The sequence below is a fragment of the Petaurus breviceps genome, unplaced genomic scaffold (genome assembly GCF_028583685.1).
Source record: "Petaurus breviceps papuanus isolate PSGF00001 unplaced genomic scaffold, PetGlider_PUasm1.0 138, whole genome shotgun sequence".
Classification (NCBI taxonomy): domain Eukaryota; kingdom Metazoa; phylum Chordata; class Mammalia; order Diprotodontia; family Petauridae; genus Petaurus; species Petaurus breviceps.
Genome location: NW_027185694.1, coordinates 31,132,108 through 31,148,438, shown reverse-complemented (window position 1 = coordinate 31,148,438; position 16,331 = coordinate 31,132,108). Strand labels below are relative to the sequence as shown.

At 40.2% G+C, this 16,331-nt stretch overlaps 1 protein-coding gene across 1 annotated transcript in view; it reads right to left on the bottom strand.

Annotated features, from left to right (window-relative positions):
• Positions 1 to 5,423: 5,423 nt before the first annotated feature.
• XPO6 (exportin 6) overlaps positions 5,424 to 16,331 on the bottom strand; it is a 143,953-nt gene continuing 133,045 nt past the window's right edge. Inside the window, exon 24 of the mRNA XM_069064132.1 lies at positions 5,424 to 15,020. Coding sequence (XP_068920233.1) covers positions 14,919 to 15,020 — 102 coding nt within the window. The 3' untranslated portion in view covers positions 5,424 to 14,918. The remainder of the gene's footprint in view (positions 15,021 to 16,331) is intronic.

Genomic DNA, 16,331 nt, shown 5'->3' with positions numbered 1-16,331 from the left:
AAATCTGTGAAGTGTCTTATATGCAAGGAAGTAAACAAAAGCATATTAAGAAAGCAGTTTGAGTCCCCTGGCAGGAAGGCTAAGAAAGACAGACCCCAAAATCTGGAGAGTGGTGTTTATGGCTTCCAGAATAGTGAAGTAGTTTCAGAAGTTTTATGGGAAAGACTGAGAACAAGGTGGGAGACACAAGATAAGAGAGACAAGGAAAATTTTATAATCCAGAATGGGAAAGCAGTCTCATCAGTCCTGGGAAAGGAAACAGAGAGAAAGGGACAGCAGGTAGAGGTCTGCCCATTATTATATTAGATATTATCTGTAGTTAATTGTTTATAATCAGAATGATTTGATGAAACTGTGGAATACTGTTTTAATGCTAAAACCTAAAATTGTTAATTGATTACTGTATGTGGAAAGGAGGAGACTGAATGAAAACTTTATTCTGACTAGTTCTGCTCATTCAGAACAGTCCTCCTGCATGTATGATGTTGTAAAACTGCCAAAGCCCCTAGAAACTATCTTTATTAGGCAAGGTCATTCAGCCTGGGAAAGCAAGCTTGTTTTAGTAATGAAGCTCCTAAACAATGAACTTGACTAGCTGAGAAGCAGCAAAGTCTATGTACAAAAGACTAAAAAGGATCTCTAACAATTGGCTTTTATGCCAGGATAAATTTAGATTTGAGAAGAAAATGGAATCCCTTACATATGTGAGACTTGATAAATCTTTATTGCTTATTGCAGCTCCATGAGAATAAAAATTGGCTCTAAGCTGTGATTGGTGAAAATTGCTGTTTAAGGTAAAAGGCACTTGGGACCATGACTAAATTTTGCTTTGAGTTTGAATTCGGCTATAGTTGTCTGCATTAAATCAGTATCTGAGAGAAATGCCACACGCTACTCAGAGGGAATATGATCCTGTACTATTAACAGGTGAAAGTCTAAATGTGGTAAAGGCCGAAGGGACAATCTTTTTTTTTTCCCCAAATGCTTTATTAACTTCTGATTTACATCATTCATTTCCACCAGATTTTGAGTTACAAATTTTCTCCCCATTTTTCCCCTACCCACCGCCCCAAAATAGCAGTCCCACAGGATATCCCCTCCTCCAATCTGCTCTCTCCCATATTTTCTCCCATACCCCTTTCGACTTTTTCAATGGATCTCAATGCCCCAGTGCCTGTATATCTTATTTCCCAATTACATGTAAAATAGTATTAATAATAGTATATATATATTTGAGTACTTTATTTTAAAACTTTGAATTCCAGATTCATTCCCTTCCTCCCTTGTCACCCACCCTTACTGGGAAGATAAGCAGTTCAGTATAGGTTGTACATGTGTGGCAAAACAATAACATAGTAGATATATTGTAAAAGACTGACTATATTTCTCTCCCTCCTATCCCACCTCCCACTTGTTCTATTCTCTACTTTGATCCCATCCCTTTTTGAAAGTGGGTGCTTGCAACTTCCCTCCCCCCCAGCCTGCCCTCCCTTCCATCATCCCCTCTCTCATCCCCTTCCCTCCCACTCTCTTGTAGGGTGAGATACCCTATTTAGTGTGTATTTCATTCCCTCCTCAAGCCAAATTCAATGGGAATAAGGTTGACCCATTCCCTTTTGCCTTCCTGTTCTTCCCCTCCATTGTAACCATTTTCCTTTGCCTCTTCTATATGATAGTTTACCCCATTCTGTCTCTCCCCATCTCCTCTTATTATATTCCTCTCTCACCTCTTAATTTCACCTTTTAAGTATCATCCCTTCCTGTTAAATTTGTCCTGTGCCCTCTATGTATACCTGTAAACATATATACACACATTCACATATGTGTTCATATGCCCATATACCCTCATATATATTTCTATTCCCTTCAACTACTGAAAAGTTTCATAAGTTACAATTATTGTTTTTCCATGTAGGAATGTTAATAGTTCAACTTTGATAAGTTCCTTATGATTTCTTTTCCCTGTTTACCTTCTCATGCTTCTCTTGCTTCTTGTATCTAAATGTGAAATTTTCTATTCAACTCTGGTTTTTTCATCAAGAATGCTTGAAAGTCCTCTATTCCACTGAATGACCATATTTTCCCCTGATACATGATACTCAGTTTTGCTGGGTAGGTGACTCTTGGTTTTAATCCCAGCTCTTTTGACCTCTGGAATATCATATTCAAAGCCCTTCAATCCCTCAGTGTAGAAGCTGCCAGATCCTGGGTTATCCCGATTGTGTTTCCACAATATTCAACCTGGCTGCTTGTAATATTTTCTCCTTAATCTGGGAATTCCGGAACCTGGCTTTAATATTCCTAGGAGTTTTCTTTTGGGGATCTTTTTCAGGAGGTGATTGGTGGATTCTTTCAACCTCTATTTTGTCCTCTGGTTCTAAAACATCAGGGCAGTTTTCTTTGAGAACTTCCTGGAGGATGATTTCTAGGTTCTTACTTTGATCATGGCTTTCAGGTAGCCCAATAATTCTTAAATTATCTTTCCTGGATCTATTTTCCAGGTCAGTGGTTTTTCCCATGAGATATTTCACATTGGCAAAGGGACAATCTTAGCCTCTGTCTGGGATGGGATCCCTCCTGGCTCAGTTTACCCATGGGGTTCCTTTGAAAAGGAATGTTTCCCACCTATTCCTGAGTCTAGCATGGTTGGATATCTGTGACTTTACCTGAATTTAAACAGTCAAGGATGTTTTATCCTGTCATATTTGAAATGTCATGTCCCTGATTTTTTCCTTCTATAGCAAATTTCTATGATCAGAGCAAGTAGTCAGTAAAAGATATGAGCTCTTTTGTGTTAGCTTGTTGGAAAATCTAACATTTTTTCCTCCAGAATTAAAATAAGTGCAGTTATTCAAACTGCTTAAGACTAAATTTTGTGGTATCTAGGAATTCTGAAAGTATCTAGGAATTTAAACTGCAATAATGCTTTGGGAATTTATGTTACTCAAGGACACTTAGTTTGATGAATTCCAATTTTAAAGGTTTATTTTTGCTTAAAGGAAAAAGAAAGATATCATTTAAAACTTCCCAATTAATTTTTCTTACATAAAGGTTTAGTGATTATTCCTCTCAACACCAGGATAAAGTCAAACTTTTTTAAAGAAAGGAAATACTTTTAGAAAGATTTTTTGGAAGGTCTTGCATGTTATACTTTTAAAGGTTTAGTAAATTTCAAGATTTGTTTACTGTTAAATTAATGCAATAAGTTGTAAAGCAGAAGAGATATTGCTGTTTTATTCTGAATTTTTAGTTATTCCATGATCTAAGCAAAAGTTAACATTTGTAACAATGTATATGTAAAAGATTCAATTGCTGAAGTATCACTTTCTTCCAGAATGAATATAATCAAAGGATAAACAAGTTTTGTGAAACAAGGATGTATGTCTACTATTCAGTTGTAAGGTCCGAGTCAGAAACCTCTTTGGTTTAAGGCAGTACAGTTATGTTAGTAAAAGAATAACTTATGAGGTATATTGTCTATGTGAAAATGTAAAGGAAAGTGAAATAGTCTGAATAATGAGTTATACTAGCCCATACTCACCCTACTTCTGGTTAATTTCGTCCTCCTTTTTGGCCCTTGTTTCTTTTATCTCTTTGCTAGACTTGTTTCTTCTAAGCTTAGCACCCCTCACTTACAGATGACATCTCAGGCTGAGTATCAACCACTGTCCAAGATCATGACCCATCACCCCTGGACCTGGCATCTACCAAGTTCTGGACACTGGATACAGACGGGACCCTGTGAAGCAGGGACAGCTCTACATCCTCCCTCAGCATGAAGCCACTTGGGAAGCTGAGACCTTCATCCCTTATCCCAAATGATTTTGGGTCCCATCTGTTTAAGGGGGGGAATGATGGAGTGCTGGGGTGCCTGTGCTTGAACCATAGTTTGTAAAATCACATCAGTTTGCAAAATCATATTTCTCCCTAGCCTCAAAACACTGTCTCAGGCAGTTTCTCCCTAGTTCAAGGGCAGCATGACCTAACAAAAGTTACCTCTTCCCATTACGGTGGTCAGTTGCTATAGAATTTAGTAGTTTGGCCCAACTGTGTACTGGCTGATGCAGTTGTGTATTGGTAATAATGGCTTAGTTTGTGGGATGGCCATTAGGCAGTTGAAGCCCTGTCTATTGAACCACTCCTCCAATCTGTGTGATTTGACTCTGTAACTGCTCTCTAACTTTTCTATGTTATATGAAGTCTCTAGCCAACATATTTGTGTAAGCTCCAATAACCAGACTGATTTATCCTCTATAAGCCAAGAGGCCCCTTTCTCTGGATGCCTGTATAATATAACTTACCTGCATTGGCAGGGTGATGATTTCTATTTTTCCCCTGACCAAGAGGATACTCAATCTTGAATGGATCCCTAAGCCTTTACCTTTACCCCATTATCTATCTTTCCCTTGAACCCTTAATTTCTATATTGAATTCTTCCCAGGAACTAAGGCAACTATTGGAGAAAAATCAACAAGTGCTCAATGAACATCAAATTCAAACCTATACAGTTACTAATAAACTACTAGAGACCTCTCATTTAATCACTTCAGACATTAATCACCACCAGTATGATCTATTTAGCATGTTGTTAATTCTTTTATTTTTGTGTATCATCTATATATACTTTAAGATAAGGAAAATATACCAATCCATGACCCCACTTGCAGGGACGGCCTATGCTTTGTATAATCTAAAGGCTGAATAAAGGGGCAAGGTAAGTCCCTCTGTGAGGAATAAGATTATACAAACCAAGGCCCCAACTTAATATGACCTTTCTATTACCCTGAGCTCTTTGGGCACAGAGGATCCTGAGAACGTGAGGGCTTCTCCTCTCCTGGGACCCTGGCCACATCTTTGAGAAGAGATATAATAACTGCCCAACTCCTGGAACTAGCCACTCCAAGGAGACATCACTCTTGGAGGGGCCTTGGAGGGATTGGCCTCCATTCCAGGCCTCACACAACATACGATGCTTGCTAAAAACACCTGGCAGTATGCCTTGGTTGTTCTCAGCACTACTTAAACTGTAAGATTCAGACCCCAAATTGGAATCTCACCCATGGAGACGTCCTGCCTGGGACCCTTCTGAGCGGGACCCTGATGATGGCTGTACCTGGGATTCCTGCTTGTGTGGTCAGGTGTTGGTGCCTCCCCACATCAGTGATGATTGTAAATATATATTAATCATAGTTGCTCTTATCTTACTATTCCTAAGCCTCTTACTCTTTCATCTCCAGTTTCCTTCCCAATTCGTCTATATTCTAAATAAACTATATTGGATCTTCTGAAGTGCCGAGTGTTCCATTCACGAGAATCCTGAACCTCCTTAATCGGACACTAGAGGGTATCATCCTTAACATACGCACAAAGGACACTTTCTGAGGAGACCCCTTAAGGCTGCATTTTGCTCTACAGAGTCAGACTTTAAAAAATACTAAGTTTTATTGATGCTTTGTTTTTACATCACAGTCATTTCTAGGTAAACCACCATCACCCCTTAAAACAAAGAAAAGCAGTTAAGCAAAACCAAGGTGGTGATCTTGTGGGACCCAAGTATGTACAATATCCAGCCTCTACTCCTTTGTTGTTTTACCAAAAGAGTGAAGGGCTTCTTCTTGTCTTGAGCCAGAATTGATAATTACTGATCCTTAGAAGTGAGCTTCATCTGAATATCTTCATTCACATTATTGTAGTCATTAGATGCATTTTTTCCCGGTTTCTGCTATTTCAAACAGTATGACTTCATTTAATAAGTTTTGCCATATTTCTCTACATCCCTCATATCCAATGTTTCCTATGGAGCAAAAATAAGTTGAAGGGTAGGTCACATCATCACTTTTCTCACACAGACTGTTTTCCAGACCGTTAGATCAATTCACAACTTTGCCAATAGTGTTTTATTCTCTCTTCTTGAGGGTCCTACAATATGGACTATTGGTCTTCTGTCGCCTTTGCCAGTATGCTGCATGGGAGGTGAAACTTCCCTCCCAGTTGTTTCAATTTGTATTTCTCTTATCTGTGATTCTGAAGTAACTTTTCACATGGCTGTTGATGGTTTACAATTTTTTTTTGAAAATTTAACATCTTAATATAGAAAAAAAAAAAAGAAAATTTAACATCTTTTAACCACTTATCTACTGGAGAATGGCTTAGTCAAAATTGCTTTTTTTATAACCCAGAAAGAAACACATTAGGATCTTATATCTTCTTCACCTTCAGTCAGTTGAACTACTATGGAGATGTGATGTATTACAGAAAATTATTTCTGAAAGCCTTCCTGTTCCCTCCTCATATTTTAATCAAGGAAATCCTTGATACATGTATAGATCATACAGATAAACAAGGTTAAGACTTATCAGCTAGCTTAAATCCACAATGTTGGTACATTGGCCCTCTGTTGACACCTAATTGACACCTGTTGCCCCATTAAGATCTCTTCAACACATGAAGCCATCAAGTATTGAACCCAACAAATCATCAGTGAGGACAGCTGTCATTAATTTAAACACATTCTCTAAGAATTTTGAAACAGGAGTCTCTTTAAATTAGCTGAATGAGGACAGGCCTTGGCTGTGGATACATTACCATTGCCCACAAGCTGCTGGAAAACCCTTTGTGAGGGTTGTGTCTGTGAATACGTCGAATGGTTTCCATAGCATGACTTCCATGCCATCCAAACCTCCAGAGAACCCTCTCCTGTCCTCACCCCCCTCCTTCCTGCTTTTGCTCTAGTTCTAACTCAGCTCAGACAGGGTGCCAAGCTAGGTGATTCCCCAGGAAAAGGAATCTGCAATTGTGGTCAAGCAAAGGACCCCCAGGATTAGAACTTTAGGAAGCCTAAATTCTGAGTGTCAGCTGTGCCAGCAACTCACTGTCACCTTTAAGCCTTCACTTTCTCTCTGGCCTTCAGTTTCCTCACCTGTCAAAATGAGGTAAGAGTGTTGAAGTACCTTTCAGCTCTAATATGCTGAGAAACTAATCTTGGCCAGCCATCAGGGACACCATATGTCCATATAAAAGAATTCTGTAACCTCAGCCCACGTTGCCATTTTCTCCGTCTGCCCAGCTTTTTCCTGACACAGAACTGACCCATCCAGAGTTGGCAGCAGTAACCCAGGAAGGCAAGCACAAGAAACCTTCACTAGGACCAAAGTTGGAGTGAATGAGGAAGGGTGGAGGGGAGCAAATGCAAAGGAGGGAAGAGTTCCTTGCTTCATCATAAGCAGCTTGTGGATGGGACTGAGAATTGAGCACTCAGTGAGTCCTATTCTATCCATCTATGACTGTATATTAAAGTGCAATGTAAATTCAGTGCTGCTACTGTGGGCTGCCGTCAAGTGGTTAATGTCAAGGACCAATGCTCCCTGATCCTTTCAGAGAACTGGCCCTGTGCCCAAAGACAAGGCCTGGCCTTATGAGCTTGCAGTTACCTGGGACACGAGGAGCTGCCTTCTTGTGGTTTTTCCGCCCTGTTCTACTTGTTTTATGCCTAAGAGGCATGGGACCACTTGGGCTAGATTGGGCTCCTATCCCTCAGAAGTTATGAGTCAAAGAGGGGTGGTTCCTAGAAGTCCTGATAGAAGCACCATTCCCTGGCCATGTTAAGTCTACAACTTCCACACTCACCATTGACTAAATTTTAGTTGAATGACCTGAGCTCCAGAGCAAAGGAGAACTTTGCCTTTTCTATACAAGAGGATAGTTGGGAAAGGACTGGTATTGTGATGGATGAGGGAGAAGCATGGCCTAGTGTACACAACACTGCATCTGGGAACCTGAGTCCCAATATCAGCTTTTATGTGACTTTGGCTAAGCCACTTCTCCTGACTCTGGTTTTCTCATCTCTAAAATAATCTGTAAGATCTAAATACTAAGATATTATTTGAAGGGGACAAAATCCTGTAACAAGGCTCTATAGTTCTCATTTACCATCTTCATTTACTTCAAGCATATAGTATAGCACTAACCATAAATAATGACTGATATTTGAATGAGCACATTACAGTTTGCATGTCTCATTGGGTCCTCACAACAGCCCTGGGAAAGAGGCATTTTTATCCTCATTTTTACTATAGTCTGAGTTTAATAGGCTTGCTTATTGTCACACAGTGGGTTTGGAATTCGGGTTTCTATTAACTCCAAGTCAAGGTCCTTTCAGCCACATAACCTCCTTTCTCTTAACTAGCAAATGTGAGGAAGTATGTCAGAGAGGGAGAAAGGAGTCGGAGAAAGGAGAGAGTAAACCGGGGTTTGGGGGAGGAGTGAACACTCTACCCTGCTCCCTGATCTACTGTCCTATTTCTTGGAGAACAGCCACTCTCCCATCCCAATCCCACTTCTGGGATCTTCTCCCTTCCTTAGTGCTCCATCCATGGCGCCTGCCTACCCAACGTCTGCCGACTTTTCCAGATGTCTGCATTGACATTTAGTTATTTCCTGAACCATCAGTTCACTGCCAGGCTCTCTATGCCTTTCAGGATGACAAACAGCCAACCTAGTAAGGTCCCTCTGTTAATGAAAGGCAAGAAGACTGCCTCTGATGACATCTTTATAATCAACACAAGAATAGTGATAATGGTGGAAAATTCAGGAGGTGTGAAATTGCCCAGAAATGGTGCTGTAACTGCTTACTTTGCCATCAACAAACCTTTGAGTGACCTGCAAAAACATAAATGACAGAACTCAACAAAGCAGCTTCAGTGGGAGATTACATATACATCTCTTCCTGATTCCCAATCAAGATTAGGAGCTAAACCTTAATCTTACAGGGATTAAATCGTTCTCTGGGATAGGATAAGCAAAGCCAAATCCTCATGGACACAAAATAAGGCCAGTAGTAGTAACAGGGACACAAAGCTGTCTTCAATAGCTGAAAGGCTGTCACATGGCAGAGTGCTTGCTTTATGTGGTTCCAGAGGGCAGGAACAGGTGGTAGCAGCAGATTGCTGTTTTGGGGCTCAATTTAAGGACTTCCTCATAAGGAGAACTGTCCCCTCCCCAAATGTGTAATGTGCAGCTTCACGAGAGTCACTGTAGGTGTTCAAACTGAGACTAAATGACAACCTGTCATGGATAGCAGAGAGGAGATTCCTGTGTTGGGGGGAGGCTGGACTAGAAAACTGAAGTCCCTTCCACATGCGGAATCCTACGACTCTAAGCTATTACTGCTCCAAGGTTTAGAACGTGGGTTTCCCAAAGCCATCACTTTGTACTGGGGAAAGCTAATTCTTAACCATAGGCACACATCACCACATTGGAGGTGCCAGAGTTTTAGCAATCAGTTTCTTCTTGGTCCTGCAGCTCTTTGCAAGTGAGAATCACAGAAGAAAGAGCATCTCCAGGATTGCTACTAACAAAAACTACAAACCTACAGAACTCATAATCAACAAGTACGAAAGGGGAATTTTGCAGTAATATGCACAAAGTTGGCAATGTTTATATTTCTACCTAGATTGCTATCTATGTTCAAGGTGCAAGCTGGCCTTCCTCCTAGAAGAGAAGATAAAGGGCACACCTGTCAACTCTTGAAATAAAAGAAAATAAGATTTTCCTTTTACAAACACACACGTGTGCATGTGCATATATTATATGTCTGCCTGTACATTTCTCTCTCTCCCCCCACCCCACACACCCTGTCTCAGGAAGTTGGAGGATGGAACACTATTACACAGAGGAGTAAGAGAAAGCCCAGGGAATACTTAAATATAAAAAATGAACATGAAGGTCTTCCCACAGAAGAAGCTGGATGCTCTGAAGAGGAAGCACAAGGTGATATTCTAACAGCATTTCTTACCCATTTAGGGTCTCTACCCACAGTTTAAGAAGCACTGAAGGGGGTCGCAAGTAGAAAAAAGTTTAACAAGTCCTGCATGGTGATGTGCATCCAAAGGTGCTAGCAGCTGACGGATCACTTTGTAATAGTCAGGGAAGCAGCAGCAAATAACACTGGTGGGCAGACTGCCTGACAATGAGAGAGACTTGCTATCTTCCCAGGTCGAGTATCATAGATGGGACGGAGAATCTGTTTACAAGACTTGTTCAACCTACTTCTGGTAATTCACTTGAGAACATATGCTACTTCCAGAAGTAACCTAGAAAGCATTATTAAAGACGATGTGGTTACTGGCAAGAAAATGACAATCTCACTAGCACAGATGTTGTTTTATCACTACTATGCACTGAAGCACAAGGGATTCAGAAATGGAAGGGAGACTTTGGAAGTTCGCAGCTGACTAAAAAGATGGCACTGTAGAACAGGATTTGTATTTCTGAACCATAGCTTAAAAAGAGGATATCGAGCTCCTGGACAAGAGTAGAGCATATCTAATAAGAACTGGTAAGAATAGATATGGCTGTTCATATCCGCTAAACTAGATGCCACGGAGAGTAGTTACAACAGAGAACTAGCGGTAGAAATGCTCATGTTCACAGGAGACAGAATCCTAGAGAGGAGTCAGTTTGAAGGGGAATTTGACATAAAACCTACAGCCTCAGATGTTTATAGATAAATGCACACAAGGCAAAGTGAACAAAGGAGTAAGTCAACCTCTCATATCTATCACCGAAACATAACTAGAACATGGCTTTGAACTAATATGCTTTATTCAAAATAAACAGGCTTGTTAAAGAGAGAGGGAACAGCAATGTCTATAAAAATGTTAACATAAGAAAATCCAGGAACCAGAAAATGGAGGCACGGTGAACATCTGGGTCAAAATTAGCAGAGAAAAAGAATTGATATCACCCACAGAGCATATTACAGACCACCTGAAAGGGAGTTCAATGTGGAGTTCAGCAGATCTCAAGCCTGGCACAAAAGTATGATACGCTAGTAGTGGGAAACTTTAGTTAACTGGATATCTGCCTGGGGTTTTCTGTCAGAAGGAACTAACAATTTAATTTTCTTTAATAATAATTTCATCCTTCAGAAGACTGAGAAGCCAAGAAAGGCAAAATCTGTTCTGTACCTGATTCTTATGAACAAGAAGGGAACTGGTTGCTAGAGGGGAAATGAATGGGAACCTTGAGAAGAGGGACAATTCCACTGGAGAACTGGTAATAACGAAGAAAAGCCAGGCACTGTCTAACATGAGACTTACATCTCTGAGACAGGAAGTTCCAAAGGGCTCTGAGAAAGTTAGGCAGAATCCTACACCCTGAAACTAGAGAGAAGTCAACGTGGGAGGGCTGCGCTGACAAACCCTAAAGGAATTCTGAAGATACAGAGAAACAATTCCAACAAGGGGCAAAAAGGAGACAAGACTTAGATGTGGCTGCACAAGTATCTATCCAATCCACCAATTTAAATATTAAAAAGATATAAGCACAGACAGGTAACAAAGGATAAATACAAAAGAATGGTATAAAGAATGCTAAAGCAAAAAAATGCAAATGTCCACAAATTGGGGAATAGCTAAACGTGGTACATGAATGTAATGGACCATTACTAAACTGATACAAAATGAAATAGAGAACCTAGAAAGCAATACACATGATGACCACAATCATGTAAATAGAAAGGAAAAAATTATAACAACCATGTGTAATTAAAATGACCAAATGTGGACCTGAAGAAAAAATGAGAATGCACCTCTGTCCCTCACATACTATGGCTAGAGGTCTATGGTGTGAAACTCTGCATTGGTTAATATACTTGGTTAGTTTTCCTCAACTCTTTCCTTCTTACTCTATATTGTGAGGAATGGAAAATGAAAGTGCTGTAAAAATAAAAACTAGCAAAAAATGCCAGGAATGAACTGAATTTGGCAGGACAAGCTAAGGATAACAAACAAGGCAATGTTGGGGGAAAGGAGAGGACCAAGGAGGACAAAGAATTGCTACCAGGGGCGGATGGGATAATGGTAACAAACAAGAGGTAGGAAGCTGCACAAATCTTATTTTGCATGTTTTCTATGCCAAGAAGATCTTTGGTCTGCAAAGAACAGAACAAAAACAGCTAACAGGAGCTGATACCCAACATAAAATTTAAGGTAATAGTAAAGTGAAGGCCTAATAGACACTTCTGAATCAAATCACCGAGCCCAGATGACATCTTAGAATGCTTAAAGAAGTGGCAGGTGTGGTTACTGAGTCCATTGTTAGTGACCCTTGAAAAATTACAGAAAACTGGAGAGGTACCAACAGGATAGGGAGAGAAGAGAATCTGAAAACCATAGGCCAGTGAGACTGACTCTGCTAACTGGCAAAATTCTAGGTTATCATTAAAAGGCTAGTTAGTAAAATATAGAAAAGGGGTTCACAATGAACTGGTGAGATTTCAGTCAAGAAAAGATCATGTCGGTCTAACTTATTTCCTTTCTTTGAGAGGGTCACTAGACCTAGTAAGTCAGGGAAATACTATATAATTTGCTTAAATTTTAGCAAAGCATTTGATAGTCTTTAACACTATTCTCAGGAAAAAGAGGTATGTATGCTAATCGAGCATTATAATGAGGTGATCTGGAACTGGTTGAATGGCCAGACCCAAGGATCAGTTATTAATGGTTCAATGTAATCTTGGAATGGATGGAAGTTATAGATGGAAGGCCCCAGGGATCTGTGTGTGCCTCCAAACTACATAGGATTTTTCTCAGTGACTTGGGAAAAAAACATAAAAACCATAAAAAACTATAAAAAACATGCTTATCAAATCTGCAGATGACAAAAACCTGAGAGGCCTAACTAACAAAATGGCTGATAGTGTTGTTGCTGTTTTTAAATCCTTAAAGGTGAAACATTAAGTCAAACTGAAAATGATAAAATTTAGTGGGGATAAATGAAGTCTCACACTTGAGTTTAAAGAAGCATGGTCAGACAGTGGTTCATCTGGAAATGCTATCTGGGTTTTAATAGCCTACAAGCTCAAGGAGTCAACAGTATAACACTGTAGATGAGAAATCTTTTTTGTTTGCTTTTTTAACAATCACTGTTCTTTAAGGGAAATTAGGATAGAAACAAACTTTATATATGTATGTGTGTATACATACATACATATATGTGAAATTATAACATGGCATTTTATTATTGCATCCAAATGGAATGCTGCTTCATCTCTGTGCTATTGTTTTTTACATACTCCAAGTAAAAAGCTTCTGAGTAAGGACTTTCACATATTTCACATTAGTGAGATAAACCTGGTAGACAAGAAATCTAATATAATCTTGGACTGACTTAAGAGACAGTGTCCAGTATGTGATGGTCCCACTGTCCTATGCCCTGCTCAGACCATGAATACTGCTGGAATACTGTATTCATTTATGAGTACCACAGGTTAGGAAGGGTAGCGATAACTTGAAGAGGACCACTCAAGACAATTAAGTGCCTCATGTTCTTGCCATACAAAGTTCAGATGAAAGAAATATAGATGAAGAAGAAAAGGCCGGGGGATAGGGAGACACAATAGCAATCTTCAAGAATTTGAAAGACTGTCCCCCAGAAGCAGCATTTAAACATGTTCTCCTTGGCCCCAAGAAGGCAAAACTAGGAGAGGTGGGTAGAAGTTGCTGAAGGAGCAAATTTAAACCAGGAGACAAATTTCTTAATGATGCTATCCCAAAATGGAATGGGCTATCTCAAGAATCGGTGGATTACCCATCACTTAAGGTCTTTAAGAAAAAAAGGCAGAAGACCATTTGTTGGGTATGTTGTAGAAATCTTTCTTAAGGTACAGGTTGAACTAGATGCCCTCTCAAGTCCCTCCCAATTCTGAGAACATGTGATTTCTCTATTTGGAACAGCTGAGAAAAGTGCCTAGAGCAGAATACTACTCAAGAACCAAGTCTTATCCTGCTCTCATTCACTATGCTGTGCACACACACCCACATGTAGCCTTTCTAGGAACAGCTGTGTTGCTAGAGGACCTCTAAAACCGGATATGATCAGGGTTGCCAGGACTCACTCCCAAGAGCAAGTGGATAGCATCCACCTTCATTTGCCCACCATTTTCCTATTTAGTCTTGAAGTCACTCATGACTATCTATTATCCACAAAATAACTCAGTACCATGCCAGAGTGCCAAGAAATTTGCCCAAATCAAGTCAAGCCACAGAAAGAGGCCTAATGTGATCCTGTAGACAATCCTCAGTGTACCTCTTCCCCCACCCACTCAGGAACGCTGCGGGGAAGATCAAGCCTGCATTAGCAAAGATTAAAGGTTCAAGAGAGTTAACTTTTAATTTAAGGGCCTCTAGTTCTTCAGGGCTTTCAGTATGCTAACTCTGCTAGGTACTATTTGTGGAAAGAGAAGCTAATTTTGCCAGCTTTTAAAACAACAACATAAGCATTTTATTTCCATTAAGCATCTTAGTATCACAATGGAATGATGAGAAAACAATAACAAAAACATAAGTCTTTCTAATCTCTGCAAATAGCAGAGATGTAAAGGGGGAGGGATGGGAGGGTGGGACAGCAGAGAATAGGGAGTGACAGAAGTGCCAGAACAGTTCTGATGTCACATTTCTCCTTCGACAGCCTTGGGAGGAGGGAGTGGGTGCAAGAAGGTGGAATGATGCGAAGGTACAAATGTCTTAAGTTGTCTTTGGCGTTTCTGCCTCATGATTGATATACACATGATCTGCACAGACCACCCACTGAAATCTCCGGACGTCACAGAAAGTGCTAAGACCCTAATACCTGACAACAAGGCTCTCCATCCTCTCCAAATGCCCTGGTAACTACAACTGGTGTTAAGACACATCCTGAAGACAGTGCTGGTGAGTCACCTGGGGCTGAGGCAGGAACAAAGGGTGGAGGATGGGAAGCTGGGTTGTAGAGAGAGCCCCGGGTGAAAATTCACCAACATGTGTCCATGGTGTACCCCAAAGAGGTCTGAGAGAAGGGAGGTGGAGGTGGTGGTGGCAGCAGCGGCAGAAGTACAGATCTGTTGGGACAGTAAACAGAATAAAGGTCCAGTGCAGACACTATAGCTTCACTGTGCCAGGGGGCAAACTGTCATTGCAAAGTCTGTAGTAGCGCAGGTCATTTACCAGTCGGTGCACATTCTGGGTGAATGATGGCAGGTCCTGAAAGACAGAAAAACATAGCTGTAGCAACCACGACACCTGTAGGGATAAGCCCCACTGACTCAAAAAAGGACCTGGTTTATAAGTCTAGCTAGTGTTCCCTCCCTGGTATCAGTTACTCTCCACACCCACACTGCTATTCCCTGAGTGGTCTTGGGATGGTCCAGATCTGTTAAAAGACATTTAGGATCAACAGGGATTAAAAGCTTTGTCTACAGTTCTCAGTCCACCTTCTGTGAAAAATGAAATAATTTAGTCATCTAAATGCAATAGATATTAAATATGAAATTTAATCTGTAATTCTTGGTTGGGTCAGTACAAGTTTCTGAACATTAACCTCTCCAAACACAAGTTGATTGATACAAAAGCAAAGCAAGCTGAAAAATGGAAGTGAGGCCTCTTCAGGTAAAATGAGGCATCAGTTTGGAATTTTAACAACTCATTTCAATTTGTTGTCACAAAAGAAACCAGCTACACAAAAATACTACCACACACACAAAAAAAACCTTCCTGAAGAAAGTATCTCTTCTTTTCACCTACCTCAGTCTCCCACCTCACTAAAAGTCAAATCCCTATACAGGCTTGCCCTACCAGTTCCTTCCAAAGAGCTAATATGGAACTAATGAGCAGCTCCTTCCTGAGATAATAGACAAAGCTTTTTTAAAGTCAATTTTATCAATATAGATGGAAGAATAAAGAATATTGACAACCAAAAAATTAAACACACACAGATGCAGGCACACACGCATGCATGCGTGTGAGCATAACACATATCACACGAGGAAGAGTCACAGAACTAAAGTTGGAAGGTTATCTAGTGGGACCTTTTCAACCCATGCAAAATTACCCTCTATAATATTTCTACTGGGTAGAGAACAGTTAGAAACTATACTTAAGTGTTAAAGCTGAAGGAACCAATTGCTAGTGATTTCCCTTTCTGACTGATCCTCAAGAGAAACTTGGGAAATTATTGAATTTAAAAGAGAAAAAGAAAGAAAATAGCATTGGAAAGTGATCATCAACAGCTGATGTAATTTAGACTTTGGGAGGGAAAACTCCAGGGGATTCAGCAAATCACAGCCTCATTCACTCAACAAATAAACCTGACAATACTCCATCCTGATTGTTCCCTCTTATTTTCACCTGACAGTTCCAGTTTATTCTCACAAGCTAAGAATTACTGCCCCACCACCTGACTTTTAGTGACTTAGATACCCATTGGTTGTCCTTATCTAGATGTGAAAAAACTCCCCTACCCTGAATTCAGTTGAGGAGTGGGGTAAAAATTCCTGATAGGGAAAAGTCCAGGGG